Source organism: Erigeron canadensis, chromosome 8 (genome assembly GCF_010389155.1).
Source record: "Erigeron canadensis isolate Cc75 chromosome 8, C_canadensis_v1, whole genome shotgun sequence".
NCBI classification, from domain to species: domain Eukaryota; kingdom Viridiplantae; phylum Streptophyta; class Magnoliopsida; order Asterales; family Asteraceae; genus Erigeron; species Erigeron canadensis.
In genome coordinates this window covers 31906950-31923541 of record NC_057768.1, presented here as the reverse complement: position 1 = coordinate 31923541, position 16592 = coordinate 31906950, and the positions used below count along the sequence as shown (strand labels likewise).

Sequence of the window (16592 nt, the reverse complement as noted above, 5' to 3'; positions counted from 1 at the left end):
TGACCAATAATTATCTAGTACTACCTCATTTTAATTCTTAATTGTATAGCTATGAAGGGGTTCCTTCCTATTGATGTAGGTTCGAATCTTGAAGGGAGCAAAGGTTTTCTCCCAAATTAAGTGTAGTGCCCTTGGGCTGCTTGATTGAGAGTTTTCCCTCCCCGTGGTTCCTTGACGCACGATCGTTGTTCCTTGAGCACATCCTGCCCTGTGGGTGTAGAGACCACATATGGGGTCTAACAGGCTCTGAGGTTCAAGGGCAACCGTCCCGTTAACGTTCAAAAAAATAAAAAAAAAAAATTGTATAGCTATGTTTTAACTTTTAATAACAATGTAGTATATATTATATAAGTAGATTTATGGGTCCTTGTCAACTACACGGTTTATAACATTTTGAAGATAAAATAAATTATCAAATACATAACTTTAAATGTAAAAAATGTATAAAAATTCAAATTTAAAAGAATATACTTCTCGAACATCATATCGAACATATATACTATATTTCATATTTTGAAATACCTTTTTGTAGATAACTTGTATTATATTGATTTTTTTTTATTAATTAAGTAATGAAAAATTAAAAATAATCTTTTCAAACTGATGACTAAAAATTGTAATAAATATAAATTAAGTATCTAAGGCTAAGAAGTGTATAAATTATTGATGTAAAATAAAAAAAAAGTGTAAATTACTGAGATTTTTCTTCAAATATATTAATATAATAATATATTTGAATAATGATTATTAGGATTATAATGACATAAGCGAGAGTCAATTTGATGAAATCGAGCAACGTGATTGAAAATAAGTCATTAATTCAACTGTCTTTTAGAACAGTGTATATTAATTAAGATTATAAATACTAATCAACAATTTGCAAAGCACTCTACAAGCTAGATTTACATATAACACAAAAAGATTAAAAATGTTATAATTAATTAATCCTACATGCATGTCATAGATGGTTGATCAATATGATCGAGTAGCTTTGCCTCGGAATTGCATCTAGCTAGCTAGCTTGGACTTAATAATTTAATTAAACAAAAAAAGAAAAAGGTGGTTAAGGAATTAGAAGCCTGATCGAACTAGCTACTTGCCATTTGATGAGTATTTGACCATATATATCTATTACTAATATTAAAAATGTACTGTAAAAAATAAGAAGATGTAATGTTACAATTTTACCTACTAGACTACTGCAATTAGGTCAAGTAATTATGTATAGGTGCGTGCATGCATTGACTAGCTAGCTAGCATGTGAAAATATATACATATATACTAATATACTTTGTACATACGTAACAGGCTAAGTTAACGTACGTACAATCAGAGTACTTCACAACCGACTGATCAAACCTGTAATTTACTTTGATATCCCAACTAAATATTTGGAATATAATTATTGAAAGTAGCTAGGTATTTACAATAAAAATTACAGTAGTTTAAATTCACTATAATTAATCACAGTATATATTGGTGATAAGTACATATTATATATATTAATTATCCACCCCTTTTCTCTCTCTCTCTCTCTCTCTCTCTCTCTCTATTTATATATATATATATATACCAATGGAACAGGAGCCTTTTAGAAGCAGCTAGCTAGCACCTGAGAGTTGTTGGTTGTTACAGTAGTTTTCTTTTTTTATAAATATTTTTTGCACACACGAATTAATTGAAAAGATCGATCGATCAATATATATAAAATTAAAAAATGGGTAGGGGAAGGGTGACATTGGAACGGATCGAAAACAAGGTCAGTCGACAGGTAACGTTCTCAAAACGTAGGTCCGGTTTGTTGAAGAAAGCTAATGAGATCTCGGTTCTTTGTGATGCTCATATCGCTCTTATCATCTTCTCCCCCAACGGAAAGCTTGTCGAGTATGCCACACATGCTTCGTAAGTATATATATATTTACGAACATATATATAATATGCATCTAATTAATTTGTTATTTCTACTTGTAGCTATATTCACAAGCAATAGCAATAAATATAATGATGGTTGGATTGATAATTAACACGTACTAAATATATATGAAAAAATGGTTGATAATGTAAAAAAAGTACTCGTAAATTATATGTCTAATGTTATATATTATACGTGTGTTACATCATATGCTTGCTTCTTGCTAGTTTGGTGTTATTAATAATAATACTTCATCTCTGCTGTTAAAAATATAATATATATATGATCTATTATATATAGTCGATCAGCAAAAATAAAAAATAAAACCTTTGATAAGTTAGCTAGCTAGATTATTGCATAACTGGAAAAGCAAATGATTGGTATAACGACGGTAAATCGGTAATATTGAAAATTTGAAATGTTGGTTGTCTATACGTACGGGTGTTTTTGGGATTACTGGCAGTAAAACAAACTTGTCGCTTGTATATATACACTTCATTATTTTATGGAATCATAAAGTTGGGTTAAGTTTGTTAAAACATATGTTACCGTACGTTGGAAAAGAAAAGTTGGGTTAAGTTATTCATACATATAAATGTTTTCACCTTAATTACATTAATAAGTTTATAAAGAAATTACAACTTTCATATTTAAAAATGTAAATAAAAAAGTTTACACACTAAAGTAATATATATTTACACGCTTTTAAATATTAAGATGATTTATTTGCTAGTGATTTCTACGCACAGTGCGTAGAAAACACCCGTGAAAAAATATCTTTAAACCTATAAGAGTATCCCATCGATCTAAGCCCGATCGAATTCATAAATAACGAAGACGGTTATGCCTCAAGAAGATTCTAAAATATGTATCTACTCCATCAATTTCATATGTAATGTTTAATTTTTATTTTGACCATAAATTTTTTTTTTTTACTATATAGTGGTGATGAAAGTTATATATATACCAATGAAAAATATATTTAAATTTAATTATTTAATATATTATATATAAAGTGTTATATAACACAAATAAAAATCTTTACTGTCAAGGTTGAAAGTTAAAAACTAGCCAAGTCAAAACTGACATTGCCGGATTAAGGTTTTACAGTCTCTAAGAGAGATCAAAGTTGGAAGTATAATTCATGAACATACTAATTGAACTGCGACGGATGTCAGCGGTTCAAGTCCGCTTATCTCCAACTCGTGAACTTGTAAACAAAGAAAGAAAAAATAGAAAAGGTAACTCAATTACTATTAAAAAAAAGTGTAGAAGTTGATGCAAAATCCAATAAGGTGTTATTGGAATGCAAATTGTATATTTAACACAAAACCTAAACACTAAGCTTAATATACAAAGAATTGAGGTTTTATATTTTTTGGGTCTAAAACAGCTGCTTAGCTTTGTAAAACTATAACGCCACCTTTAAAAAGTGGACATTTAATATAAAAGTATTGACAAATTCTAAATTTGTTTTTGTAATGTTTAAATAGCTTCTAGCATCTTATTAGCAACCATTTTGATATTATTTCACCGATAAAGAAAAGTTTATATATACATATCTACCAAATCTACCAATAAACTAAAATAGGATTAAGGCTATCTTTTATCAACATGTGACGTTTTCTTTAAACGACACGTGTCCTACTAAATTTATATTAAATTTTAGTTACCATATATAATTAAACTTTTAATATATATATATATCGTATAGATTCCTAATATAATTATAATTCTTATATAAAAAAAATCATATTATACCAGTATCAATAGTAATAATAGATATTCATAAATACCTTTATGACACATGTTTGTCACTATTATGTTATTATTAAAATGACCAAATGTATGTTAGTGAACATTGGTTCGTTTGCATATACTAATACCTAGTCAACTATACCTAAAAAATAGTTTAAACATAAATTTCTCTTTTATATCAAATACATATATATATATATATATATCAATGTATATAAAATTATTAATACGTACTATTTATATTTTAAGAAAAAAGTTAAATATAAATACTTCTTTTATATTAACAGGTTATGATCATGTAATATTCGATATTTAAGCTTTAAACTCTAATTTTTTGGAAAGGAAAGAATATAAACATCTTTTTTTATTAAATAAATGTTGTATATTCGTATCATAAGTAGGAATATTTCGTAAAACTTTTAGCCGATGAATATTTTGTAATCTTGAATTTAAGTTCTAATACTTATAACTATATGTATGTTCATTGTACTTCGTTTGTTCATTATTGTTCTTTCGATTGTGTTCGTGAACATTCGTTTATGAAAATAAATGAACGAACATGAACAAACTATTATGTTCGTTAATTTGTTCATACATTATGTTCGTTTATCCGTTCGTGAACCGTTAATTAAGTTAAATGAACGAACATGAACACGGCCCCGTTCGTGTTCATTCGGTTCGTTTACAGCCCTACCAAAAACCTCATATCATTGTATACTTCTTATAAGTCAAGATCAGAACCACAACCAACAAATATAAGTAATTAAATTCTATAACATAGTAACTAAAATTGGTTTTTTTCCCTACATGAAAACATCACTTATTGAAATAAAATTTTAAGTATATTACTTGCAGAATATATCTTTACGTACTTGTTATTTAAATTTTTAAGCATATTAATTTGAAAGGTGATGCATACCCATGGTCAACGATCGGTTAATCATAGACCAAGGGATAAGTATAACATATAGTGTAATACTTCTCCTACGACAAAAACATCATTTTTAAAATACTTTTTTACCTTTATGATACGCTTTTATAATGTGCGTTTATCATTATGTATAAATCGTCAGTCTTATATACGTTGCAGATTTTAAGCATCGTTATATTTTCCCGGGATGACGTCCGGGTATAAAACTAGTTATACTATATTCGAAGAAACATCCAGAAATTGACGATGTCTATTTTTTTAATGGTAATATGGAAAAAAAAAAAGAGAATGCAGCATTAATTAGATGAATCTAGTGCAGTAAGATTTGAACTCTTTATTTGGCACATGGTGATCGAGTTCACAAAACATTACTATACGTCTTTTTCGTCATATATTGTGGAGATACGAAAATTGAAGTCTATCCATTTTTACTGTTGGTAGTTGGGTTGAGACTTGGAATTAGGTACCATATAGTTAAATTAAAGCAACCTCAAGCAAGTGCATTGGAGAACTGTAGATTTAATTTGTACCACGTGGTTGATTATAAATTGTATATATATATTTGTATTAATGAGATATGTCCACGCAATATGATGATCCCCGAACAAGCTAGTTTATGTGTGTGAATAAAGTGAAAATGGAAATGGATATAGTTGTTCGCAGATTGTGTCAGTTGAAAATGCCGATGTGACATTTAGGTAACAAAATTGATGATGGAAATAAAAAAGGTATTGTTAATTAGAACTGGTCTAATTAAAGATTTCCATACTTGTTTTCTGAAAGTAGGTTTATCGTTAATTTTCATGATACAATAATCGAAGCCAAGTTATGGACATGTGTTTGATAAAATCACTAATGTAAAATTGCATCATTTATTTTGGAAAGAATTACACTTGAAATAATGATACATATACGATACACCAAAAATGAGGTTATGACATAGACATATGTATAGATGGATGGTAGAGATAGGAAAAGAAAACTAGTAGATTAATCTATGTATTAAGTTAGAGACATGTTTAAATTTATAAGTTTTAAGTGTAGAAGGGGGTTGTGTTGGTCTTATGTATCTTGTAGTATCTGAAATGTTACATAACTTATATTTAGAGACTCATCATTCTCATACATGCATCACAAAATTTAGTAAGATTTAAACTTATGATTTACAGTCTTTATCTGCAAACCATGTGGTCGATCACATAGTGACACAATACCAGTTAATCGATGATCAATTCGTAATTTTTAAGTGTATAGATCACCCTAAAGGAGACTTATTCTATCACTTGACACTTGTTAAGATTTAGAATAATCTATAAAGACTTCGTTTAATGAAAAAATCAAATCTTCTCATTAATTAAAATTGTAAACCATGTAACTAAAAAAACAACATATAATAAGCACAACACATTTGACATTTTCCTAATAGAAACACTTTGACAAGATAAAAATTGTCAAGCAAATAAGCAATAGAACATAAGTACTAAATTGGAAATGTAAACGAATAAATACATATACACATATATAACGTTATTCGATCTGTTCAAATTATCATCCTGGAATGACCAAGTCTTTTTAAATCAAGTCTACTTTTACAATATAGAATATATAGACATAATTTTTTCTCTTCTTTGAAATGATATGACGATAGAAGAAATATAGATCTTAAAATTAGAAAATTACAAATTTACGTAATATACGTTTTTTTTTTTTTTTTGAACCACTTAATTACATAATGTAAGTTAACTAGCTAGTTAGATGGCTGGATGTTAATTAATCGCAAGTAGATTCAGTAACATATTTGTATCTCTCACAACATTAATTTCTGGAAACAGAATGGAAAGCATCCTTGAGAGATATGAAAGTCAATCAAACAAAGAAAGGCAGCTTAATGGGATCAATCATCAAACACAGGTACGTAACGATCTTTTGTTAAAGAACTCCGTTATCGTATGGCCGACCAAAACCTAGCTAAATAGCTAGTATTGGTGATGATAACTTGAATTGGACTTTTAACAATCTAAGTAAGGAAGAAGGTCTTTAGGATTGGGTTTGTAAAATAAATTTTGCGTAACTGCATTTTGAAAAAGCATGTCCCTACATACTTTTCCAAAACCGTGTATTCTCTTAATGAAAAAACAGAAAAAACTAATTTTTCGGCCCAATGTTTTTTTCTTTTCTTCAATATTTACGGTATACAAATTCAATAATCAGATAATTATCCAAAAACCAATCCTAAAGGCCCTCTAAGTGGAGTAGTCTTAGGCCGTTAGGCCTGAACCTGTGCACAAAAAAGAAATTGTGTTTGTGTTTAATTTTCTTATTTCAGTTCGTTCATTGCTTACCCAGCAGTTCCATTTCTTTTTACCAACTTTTTGCTAGGTAGGTATATACTACATTTCAAAAGTATTTCAAAACTAACTTCAAGTAAACACTTAAATATATATACCTGTAGGGAAGCTGGACTTTGGAACATGCAAGGCTGGAGGCTAAAAGAGAAATCTTGCGGAAAAATAAGAGGTAATTTGTAAATAAAAAAACGGTAAATAGTGAAGGTGCATAATCACATTTCATGTATTTATAGCTGAAAGTTTGGTTTTGACTATGTTATTAGAAAAATATAAAGTATCTCCGACACTTAGTGTGTGTGAAAGGAGCAAAAAATGTAGTAGGTTTCTAATTTGTTTATTTGTTGGTAGACTTTTATATATGTTGGTAGACTTTTATTTGTAGAATTGTTAGATTAAACAGACATTGCCCATTAGTCAATGTGACCCATTTCGTATTTTCGTATATTTTTACTGTTGATTTGTTACATGCACAAATTAAATGCCTAACCTATCAATTTTGCCACATTTTAGGAATATGATAGGTGAAGAGATTCATTCCTTGAGTCTCAAAGAGCTTCAGAACTTGGAGCAACAAATCGAAATATCTCTTAGACGTGTTAGGTCGAAAAAGGTACAAACATTCACCTAATAAATCTTCTTTTTTAAATAAACGAACCATTTAGTGTGTGTTAAGTCAAATCTCTATACACAGAACCAGTTGATGCTTGAATCAATTTCGGAGCTCCAAAAGAAGGTATGCTCATTGCCTGCTAATTAGCATACTTAGAAATGGGGACTTCTCAACTAATCAAACTCAGCTTAATGTTGACCTGTTTGACTATCACAAGTCAAACTAGAATCATCGATCAAAACAACCAGCACATCACTACTCAATTTAATTAACTTAATTGCAAAATTTCTACTTTTATCATCATCATAGTCATCTATTGAATTCATTTTCCCCAACCCACTTTTCATTAAAAAATTAACTAGTAACTTCTTTATACAAAATTAACTAAATTTATCTTTCTTCAAGACAATTGCTGATTTTCCTTCATGAGTTCCAGTGTGTGTCTGTGTGTACATACTATACAATTTGCTAATGATAAGTTGATTTGTGATAAAAAAAAAAAATAATATCCACAGCACAAGGCCTTGCAGGATCAAAATAATCGGCTCTCAAAGGAGGTATTATTAAGTTTATGGTTTTTTGCATAAGTCATTATCGAATTGGTTCTCCAGTAATCATTTACTGACTAACTTAAAGCAGATCAAAGAAAAGAAGAAAGAACTCACCAAACTGCCAACCGTGGAGCACCAGATTCATGTGAATGATACCTCGTTTCCATGGGGCACCTTGAACCCTGGGTTAGCCTCCTTGCTAAATGTGATTTAAATTAATATTGTTTCATAAACTGTCATGTAGGGACTAGGGAGGGAGCCAAAAATTTCTTTCAGCTGATTGACAACTATGATAAGTAATCAGCAGGTTCATTACCAAATATGTACTAAAATCGGTCTAAACTTCATTAGGATAATACTTAAACTTAGAATTTTAAAATTTTAGCAGAGTCCACCGACCTCGCTTGTAACAGGCCATCTCCATCCTTGTTAAAATGAAAACGGTGCGCCCCTTCTTCTGATGGAATGATCAGCTAGAACACCATCTAGTAGATTTTAGTGGGTTAAAAGTTGCTACTTCAACTCAAGTTTATGTTAAAGATAGATATGGCAAAGAGGGACTATAAGGTATCTAATCTACATATGTAACAGAATTGAGGAAATATAATACGTTTTCTACTTGGTCAATGGTGTCATGTAGGGGTTGAGTGACTGCTAATGAAAATGTTAGAACCCTTTGATTGCAATAACTAGCAACATTTTTATAGAACAAGAACTGATGGAATGTATATGTCAATGCAGTGAGACATACTTGGCTAGACGTAATGGAGATAAAGAAGAAACACAGAGACAAGATCAACGGCTGCCTCATTGGTTGGCTCATTATAGGATCCCGTAGATCATATATATGAAGTTCTGGAACACTTAACCTCGAGTTTCTTACTTGTTCTTTCATTTATAGCTTTCTTTCATTCATGGTCTCTGTCTCTGTCATGATAAACCTCATCAAGTTCATTAGCATTCATTCATTAACTAAAGGCGTAGATCAAAGACCGTTTGTTATGTACGATAATATCTGCATTCTACATCTCTTAAATATGGTTTGTGCATCAGTGATTTTTAACTTGGAATGCTTTGAACATCATCTAATTTACACGAATTACACAATCTGTGACGCTATCCTCAGTAACCCGTTGATTTGTGTGGTTTTCATCTCAGACTGGCCACAGCTACTCGTATTTTCTTATCAATTTTAGCTAAAAATAAGGGAAACTTATAGAAGCATATACAAGTAAATTAAAATTAAAATTATTTTGTAGACTGTCAAGCAAAATAATGTGAATGTTACGCTATAGGTGCCTATTATGATTAATATTTCTTTTTCTGTTAAAGGCAATATTTGAGCTATTTTTTTTTTATACATATTTATTTTTCGGTATTCATCGCATCAGTAACATATAACCAGCTAAAATACTAAACAAAACTGTTTTATATAAAATAAATAGATGACAAAATTAAAAAGAACCAAAAAAATTACCCAGAATGATTCACCACAGTAAATACCAATTCATCCGACCCAGATACACAAATTCCAGCACGTTTAACCGAAAGTAAAAACGGAACAACCAATTTCCGGTAATGAAGAGGCCGAGAAAGCTCTTGAATGACGTCAATTTCAATTTCCGAGATACCCTTTTCGTTAAGACGACCTCCGAGTTTTTCGCCGATTCTAGAAGCGATTTTGGCGTCCCAAAATTTATGAGATCTTGGAAAAGTTGTGAGTTTGGATCGATAATGGGCCATGAATTCTTGTTCAGTAGATGATGCCATTGCTATGATTGTATCGGTGCCGGAGTTTGTTACCTGAGCTGTTATTTTCCGGCAGGATAAAGCCAGTCGGAGCAAGTAACGGTTGTTTGTCGTGGGAACCATTTTTCACTTATCGTATGTTTAATTGATTATTAGCTCAAGATTTAAAAGACTTCATTGGTTTGGTTCTATAATTAAAAAACTACATCGTCCAACAACTCATGATATGGATGCCCGTATGTTTACGATGACGGTGCTAGTAGCGGCACCTGTGGGGTAATAAAGTGTTGTAAATAATTAACGTTAAAAAAAAATAGAAAAATAATAACGACAATCCTAAGTTAAGAATAGATGTGTAAGTAGTATTATCCCGGATGTGAGTTTTCTCTAAGGTCTCGAGTTTGAATCTTAGGTTTTTTATCTCAAGGTATTTTTCATGAGGAGGGGGTTGGAGGTCCAGCGATTTGTTGGTTAAAATTGTCTCCAGCATGTCTGAATCGAAACTAACTTTAAAAAAAAAAAAAGGTAATTAGATATCTTTGGCCAGGGTATCTTCTAAATCCATTATGTGGGCATCGGGGTGAGTTTTTTTTAAGGTCTCGAGTTTGAGTTTTGAGTTTCTCATCTAAGGTATTTTCCATGAGTAGGGGGTTATAGGTCCAGTAAATCGTTGGTTACAATTGTCTCCATCACGTCTGAATCGAAACAACTTTAAAGTAATTAGATATCTAACTAATTTTAAAAAGAAAAGGCTTTTTGAAAGAAAGGTGGATTTGCTATTTCTGATCTTTATCGTATTTTAATTCTATCATATTTTAATTTTTAACGATAATTATTTTAAGGAAAATGATAATGACAGCCTTAAGGGTTGTCATTAACAGCTTATTACATGCATAAAAAGTAGTACTTTATATATTAATAATCGTCCCCTGAATTTTCGCAAGACAAAATACAAATTTTAATGCATCAAATTAACTAATACTGACAGCCCTAAGATCTGTCATTAACAAAACTCTTATTTTAATCAAATGTACTCTTTAGAATTTTGCAAAATTTTGTGTATGTATATAGTTATTTATTGTCAAATATCAATCTTTTTTTTTTATGCTGAATTAATTTTTTTCTAAGGCACGTTTTGAATTGCATTCCAGTTCACTTAAGGTTTATATCAAATTATTCAATATTTAATTCCAAAAAAGTTGTGGCAATCTATGTATTACGTACGCAAATCTACCATGTATTATACTGTACTTAAATTTGCGTATACCATATAATAATAGGCATGTACAATTGATATGTGAAAAATTCATGACTTTGGATCATGTTTTATGATCAATTACTATGACTAATAAGAATATATCAACATGTTGAATTATTACCATATGGCTTTTAAGTTAATTGGAATATGTCCACACAATCTAATGCCAACCCAGCTTTTCGATGAGTACAATCGATTTGGGTCATTGAAAACTTAATCTTTGTGGGGATATACGAGTCCTTGATGACAAAGTTGCCAACATGATAGCTTAGCCATTTCCCTTGCTCGTTGAGAAAGCATTCTGATGTCACTTGTTGATCATTAGATACTGAAAATTGAAATCGAACCGGTTTGATATTCCAAACTTGGACTCGTTGAGTGCTTGATGAAGGACATTGATGGTTTTTCCCTATGGACGATGGTCTCTCAAGATGGATACGAAGGTGAAGGCTATAACTTCCTGCTGGAAATTCGAAGGTTAAATCCCCTTTTACTTCTAACCACCATATTTGTTGGAGGTAAGCAATAGCACCGAATCTACAATAGTACAATATATTTAACCACAAAATGTTGTTAAATAATGTGTTTTGATTACAAGGCACATGATTGACGAATCACGAAGCCCGGAAGCTGCTAACTTTTAAGTGTTTTAAAAAGAATTAGATTTTGATAATGATAACTTAAAAGACTATATATCATTGATACATTTTATATGTAAAAATAATATCTTATACAAAAGTACAAAACACAATTGAGATTAATTTACACCAAAGTTTTTAATACAAGGCCCATGAATGAATCATGAATTCCACAAGCTGCTAAAAATAATATTATGTGTTTTTACAAAAGCTGAATTTTAATAATAACTTAAAAATTATCACTTACTGACACATTATAATATGCATAAGTAATACTAGCTAGCTGTAAAATATAAACTTTATTAACAATAAAATGACTTATTATACATACAAGAGTTTTAGACAAACTTTTTAGGTTACTAAAAAAAATCTTTTTAACATTACTAAACTATATTTTAAGTTTGAAATTACGTCAGTAATGACGTGTTTAGTTATTCTAAGATAATAATTACAGAATAAACTTTTATAAATAGTACTTAAATATTAAAATATTGTGTAGGTAAGTAGGTTGGTCCAGCCCTACTGATTCTTTATTTTTGTTGAAGTAGATATTAATCATATTAAATAAACACCTATTAAAACTGAAAAAATACTACTTGTGTAATTTCATTTTTTTAACAGCAAAGCTTTTTGCTACAATTACACTTACCAAGCCAATTGGCATCTTGTATTCTTGTGAAGTTGTGATCTCAATTGGGCTCAAACTCGTGATCTAGCGGCGGAAGAGTAGTAGAACCAAAAGGGGTTCTGGTCCTTTCAGAATTTTATGGTGAATAAAAATATTTATGTGCATTTACTCCTTTCAAAAGTTTAATATATATATATATAAATATTAGATTTAGAAAAAAAAATTGACCCCTCCTGTAATTATGTTCAAATTCCGCCACTGTCGTGACCTACAAGAAGGAAAACTCCAAGTCCTAATGATTGACCATTATCTTAGACCATCTATCAAAATTCAAAACCGATGAAGTGGTTTTAATTAATTATCAATGTAGCCTGGATTCATGTGTGAACTTAAAAGATGCATGTTCGATCATCATGAATGTCTAAGTTATATGGGTATTAACTATTAAGTGAACGTATTTTTTACCGATATTACCAGCAATAGAACCTTTCTTAACAATAAATTAACTTAGGGTCAATGACATTATTTTTGATATCATCAACCAATGCTAAAGGAAACCTATTTTGGAAAAATCTCAATCAATTTTTAAAATCCTTTTGCTTACATCAAAATTTGAACTCAAGCTTTTCCAAATATTAATTTATCTATTGATAGTTGGTCAATATCATAACCTGTATTAGATAGAATAGTAAGGATTCAATGTGGTTCCAGAATTATATTTTAATGGACTTAAAAGTCAAAAAGAATAAATTTTTGCTTAAAATATATCATAAAGGGCAACTTTAATTAAAATCATGAGATTAAAAGTAATTTGTCTTGCACAACTAAAATGATAATAATGTCAAGTTGTAATCCAGTGTCTATAGATGGATTAATATATGATGGAGTGTGAGACTGAGAAGTTTTGGGTTTAAATCCTAGTGTGAGCAAAAATACTCTCAGAAATGAATATATGGGTTTTCCCATAATGAATTTCCTCTAGAATTGGAGTTAAAAAAAAGTGTGAAGATTTAAATGATCGTTTTCTTTAGGTTTCTTAACATAAAATTTGACCAACTTCTCTATATGTTTAAAGTCTCAAAATTGAGAATTACTTATCATAAACACTATAATTAACCATGTCCATTCTACAAAACTTATAATCTTCACTAAATATCATCAATAAATGAAATCTTTACTACATGGGGAGAAAAACGATTTTAGGATTCTCTTTTTCCTTTTTTTTTTAAGATTATATTTATTTAAACCTACTTTTATATATTCCTTTCTGGTAATGATTAATCCTTTTAATTTATCCTCCTAATAATTTTTCTAATCATATGATTGAGACACATGTAAAAATTAAAAGATAAGATGATGAAAGAAAATGTATGGATTATATGTCAACTTTTAAACGAAAATAGAAGGATTGTTAGGCAGAATTTTATGAGAATTTATATTTTCTTTTCTTTAGTTATCATCCACATTTTAAATACTTATATAGATAGGTTTCTCTGTTGCTATAGTTGCATTAAATTATTTAAAGCAATACAGCACTTGCATTAAATTATTTAAAGCAATACAGCACGTTCATTTAAAGATACAACCAAAACTCTAAGAAAGTGGATGCTTATTGTAATGTAATCTTGACATCAAAGAAAGAAACTGCTTAAAATTTTATATTATAATAATTCCATTAGTTTAGACATACTTAGAAAACTTGCCTCAATTAACTTATAAACCTAGCTTCTTCACAGAATGATATGGCATACAATTAATTTAATTAACCATATATATGTTGAACTACCATACAAAAAAAGAGAGTGTGAACAGTATCATATATATATATATATATATATATATATGTGGCATACAAGTTTTACTTATGGGTTGTGATCAATTTTAAGTGAATACTTAATTTGTAAATATATCCAGCATATTGTGTGAATTTATGTAGTTGTCTTCTGTATAAAAAAAATTTGTTAAGAATAAAGTAAACACCAAATATTTTCATCTTCTACGAGTTTTGGGTCTCAATACCTCAATAGTACTGTATTAAGATTAGAGAGGAAGAAGAAGATCGAAAAACCTGGATTGGAGGGTTGGGATGTGGCTCCAGTATCTACAATCATCAATGCCTGTTATATTCATTCCTTTCCATGAAATCGACATGCATATCCCTCCTCTTCTTTTCTCCATCCACACTTCCTTTGCATTTTGCATACAATATATAGTTACATAAGAAGTAGTAGTACTAGCTACTATATATATACATTTTAATTTCAAAAGTCTATTTCTTGTTTGTGGACCATTTATGTTAGGACGGACAGCATACATAGAGATGTGATCAGTCAACTTATATATATATATGTATATATATAACGGCATAATAAACGCGACAATAGAAGGAAAGACGGTACCTTAGTACCACCAGAGAAGCGAAAGGGGGAACACAATCTTGCATAAATATCTTTCTTGGCTAAACACACATAACTCCCTTCATACAACATTTTATTAGCAAGCTAGAGCCTTGTAGTTCTCGGGCAACTTCAATTCCCATATAGAATCAGCAGACGATGCACGACGAAAAGCCCAATTGACACCGGCCAAGTTACAGATATCCGGTGGCTCTAAGTATCCAAGAACCATATCCAAGCAGTTCTCTGGCAAGTCTTCTAGACTTGGAGACGACCGTTTACTATTCCTTGCAGTTAAAGATCCGTCTATTTTAAACTTGGAAAACATCGAAACGAAAGACCCCATTGTACAAATTAAACTTCTATTATGAGTATTTTCTAGCTAGATTGATTTCTGTTGAACTTGGGAGACTACAAGAAGCGGACATATATATATATAGTGCTTGATGCAAGCAAATGTGTATAAAGCAGACATATATATATATATATATATATAAATAAATAATCCCTCAAGGATGTTTTATCACAAATAGTCTCTATGGTTACAAACTGGACGAAAATGCCCTCATGTGCATGGTTTAACGGATGAAAACTAACGGTTGTTAGTGACAGGGACGACTAGCAATGAAAATGAAAAGTACATGAACATCTAATGATAAGAAAAAAAGCACATGGATAAAAATGTAAATCGAGCAAACCGATAATTTCTCTTAAATCCGTCATCACATGTACTCTATGACTCTATCTTTGAACTTAATGTAACTGGTTTAATTAATGGTTTGTCTTACATCAATTGGTTAGTAACCGATGAATGAAACTTATGTAGATAGAAACAATTAAGGATATGCCTTGACATAGATTTGTGTAAAATTTATAGAGATACATTTTGTTTATATTGGTTACCTATATAATGCTTACAAAGAAGGCACGTGAGAAAAGTATTCATAACAGGTGCATTAATATATATATAGTAGTCAAGTCAGACAAGCTTGTATCGTGGTTATCAGTTTATCACTACATACGTTGCATAATTGTGTCGCAATTTTTATAAATGTGAATGATACTACTACCTAGCCCATCCTATGCCTTCAGGCTATGGTGGTATGATGTCCAGATCTGTCTCAACCTTATGATTTGCATTCTATATATATAAAGTAACATTCCGATAAGAACAGTTTTAAAATAAGATCGATAAGTATACTTAAAAACATCATTTTGATGCATTAAAAATCCATAAAACTAACATAGTGCATAATTAATTATCATTATCTAAGTGTTTAACAACACATTGATTCGTCAAAATTGAAAAAATCACGTTTTTTATTGAATGCATCATTTTGATGAATATGCATCCAAGATGGATGCACAAAACAAAAAACATTATTTTCTCGATTTTGACAAACCAATCACCAATGTATTGTTAAACACTTAAATAATGACAATTAGTTATACACTATGTTAATTTGATGGACTTTTAATGCATCAAAATGTAGTTTTTAAGTGTTCTCACCGTCTTCTTATTTTAAAAAAGTTCTTATTTGATTGTCATATATATATATATATATATATTCGTAAGTGTTTCACGATTGTGACATTGGAAAAAAAAAAGGTTTCATATGTGAAAGAGGCACCAAAATAAAATGGAATAAGAGAGTGTTTTAATGATGATAAATTCTAGCGAATTGTTGTATTGGAAGTGATTGTAAGAACACCATTCACTAAAATAACATTTTATTGATAAACATTTGAATTACAATATAGGATTACAAAGAAATTAACTAAGTAACAAATACAAGAAAAGAACATAAAAGAG

The 16592-nt window shown here is 30.0% G+C and overlaps 2 protein-coding genes and 1 pseudogene across 4 annotated transcripts; 1 reads left to right on the top strand and 2 right to left on the bottom strand.

Moving 5' to 3' along the window:
- The first annotated feature begins 1717 nt into the window (after positions 1 to 1717).
- On the top strand, positions 1718 to 8948 carry LOC122610636 (truncated transcription factor CAULIFLOWER A). The gene is made up of 8 exons (XM_043783606.1): positions 1718 to 1902; positions 6434 to 6512; positions 7054 to 7118; positions 7460 to 7559; positions 7641 to 7682; positions 8075 to 8116; positions 8199 to 8296; positions 8852 to 8948. Exons 1-8 carry the CDS (start codon positions 1718 to 1720, stop codon positions 8946 to 8948), a joined length of 708 nt encoding a protein of 235 aa, XP_043639541.1.
- On the bottom strand, positions 8558 to 10095 carry LOC122609869. Of its 3 annotated transcripts, none has more exons than XR_006325409.1 (3): positions 9588 to 10095; positions 8862 to 9037; positions 8558 to 8595 (listed from the first exon to the last, which is right to left on the bottom strand). XR_006325409.1 is itself a non-coding variant. In XM_043782809.1 (2 exons), exons 1-2 carry the CDS (start codon positions 9980 to 9982, stop codon positions 9019 to 9021), a joined length of 414 nt encoding a protein of 137 aa, XP_043638744.1. In that variant the 5' UTR covers positions 9983 to 10095; the 3' UTR covers positions 8811 to 9018. The 3 variants fall into 3 exon arrangements, 1 of the variants encoding a protein (XP_043638744.1); XR_006325410.1 differs by having other exon boundaries at positions 8862 to 9031; XM_043782809.1 differs by lacking the exon at positions 8558 to 8595 and having other exon boundaries at positions 8811 to 9037.
- Positions 10096 to 11248: 1153 nt separating this feature from the next.
- LOC122610635 lies at positions 11249 to 15125 on the bottom strand (annotated as a pseudogene).
- Positions 15126 to 16592: the final 1467 nt, after the last annotated feature.

Coding starts and splice junctions, on each gene's coding strand:
- LOC122610636 (XM_043783606.1), top strand. CDS start 1,718: ATGGGTAGGGGAAGGGTGACATTGGAACGGATCGAAAACAAGGTCAGT. Junction 1,903..6,433: donor GAGTATGCCACACATGCTTC/GTAAGTATATAT, acceptor TTCTGGAAACAG/AATGGAAAGCATCCTTGAGA. Junction 8,297..8,851: donor TGGGGCACCTTGAACCCTGG/GTTAGCCTCCTT, acceptor ATGTCAATGCAG/TGAGACATACTTGGCTAGAC.
- LOC122609869 (XM_043782809.1), bottom strand. CDS start 9,982: ATGGTTCCCACGACAAACAACCGTTACTTGCTCCGACTGGCTTTATCC.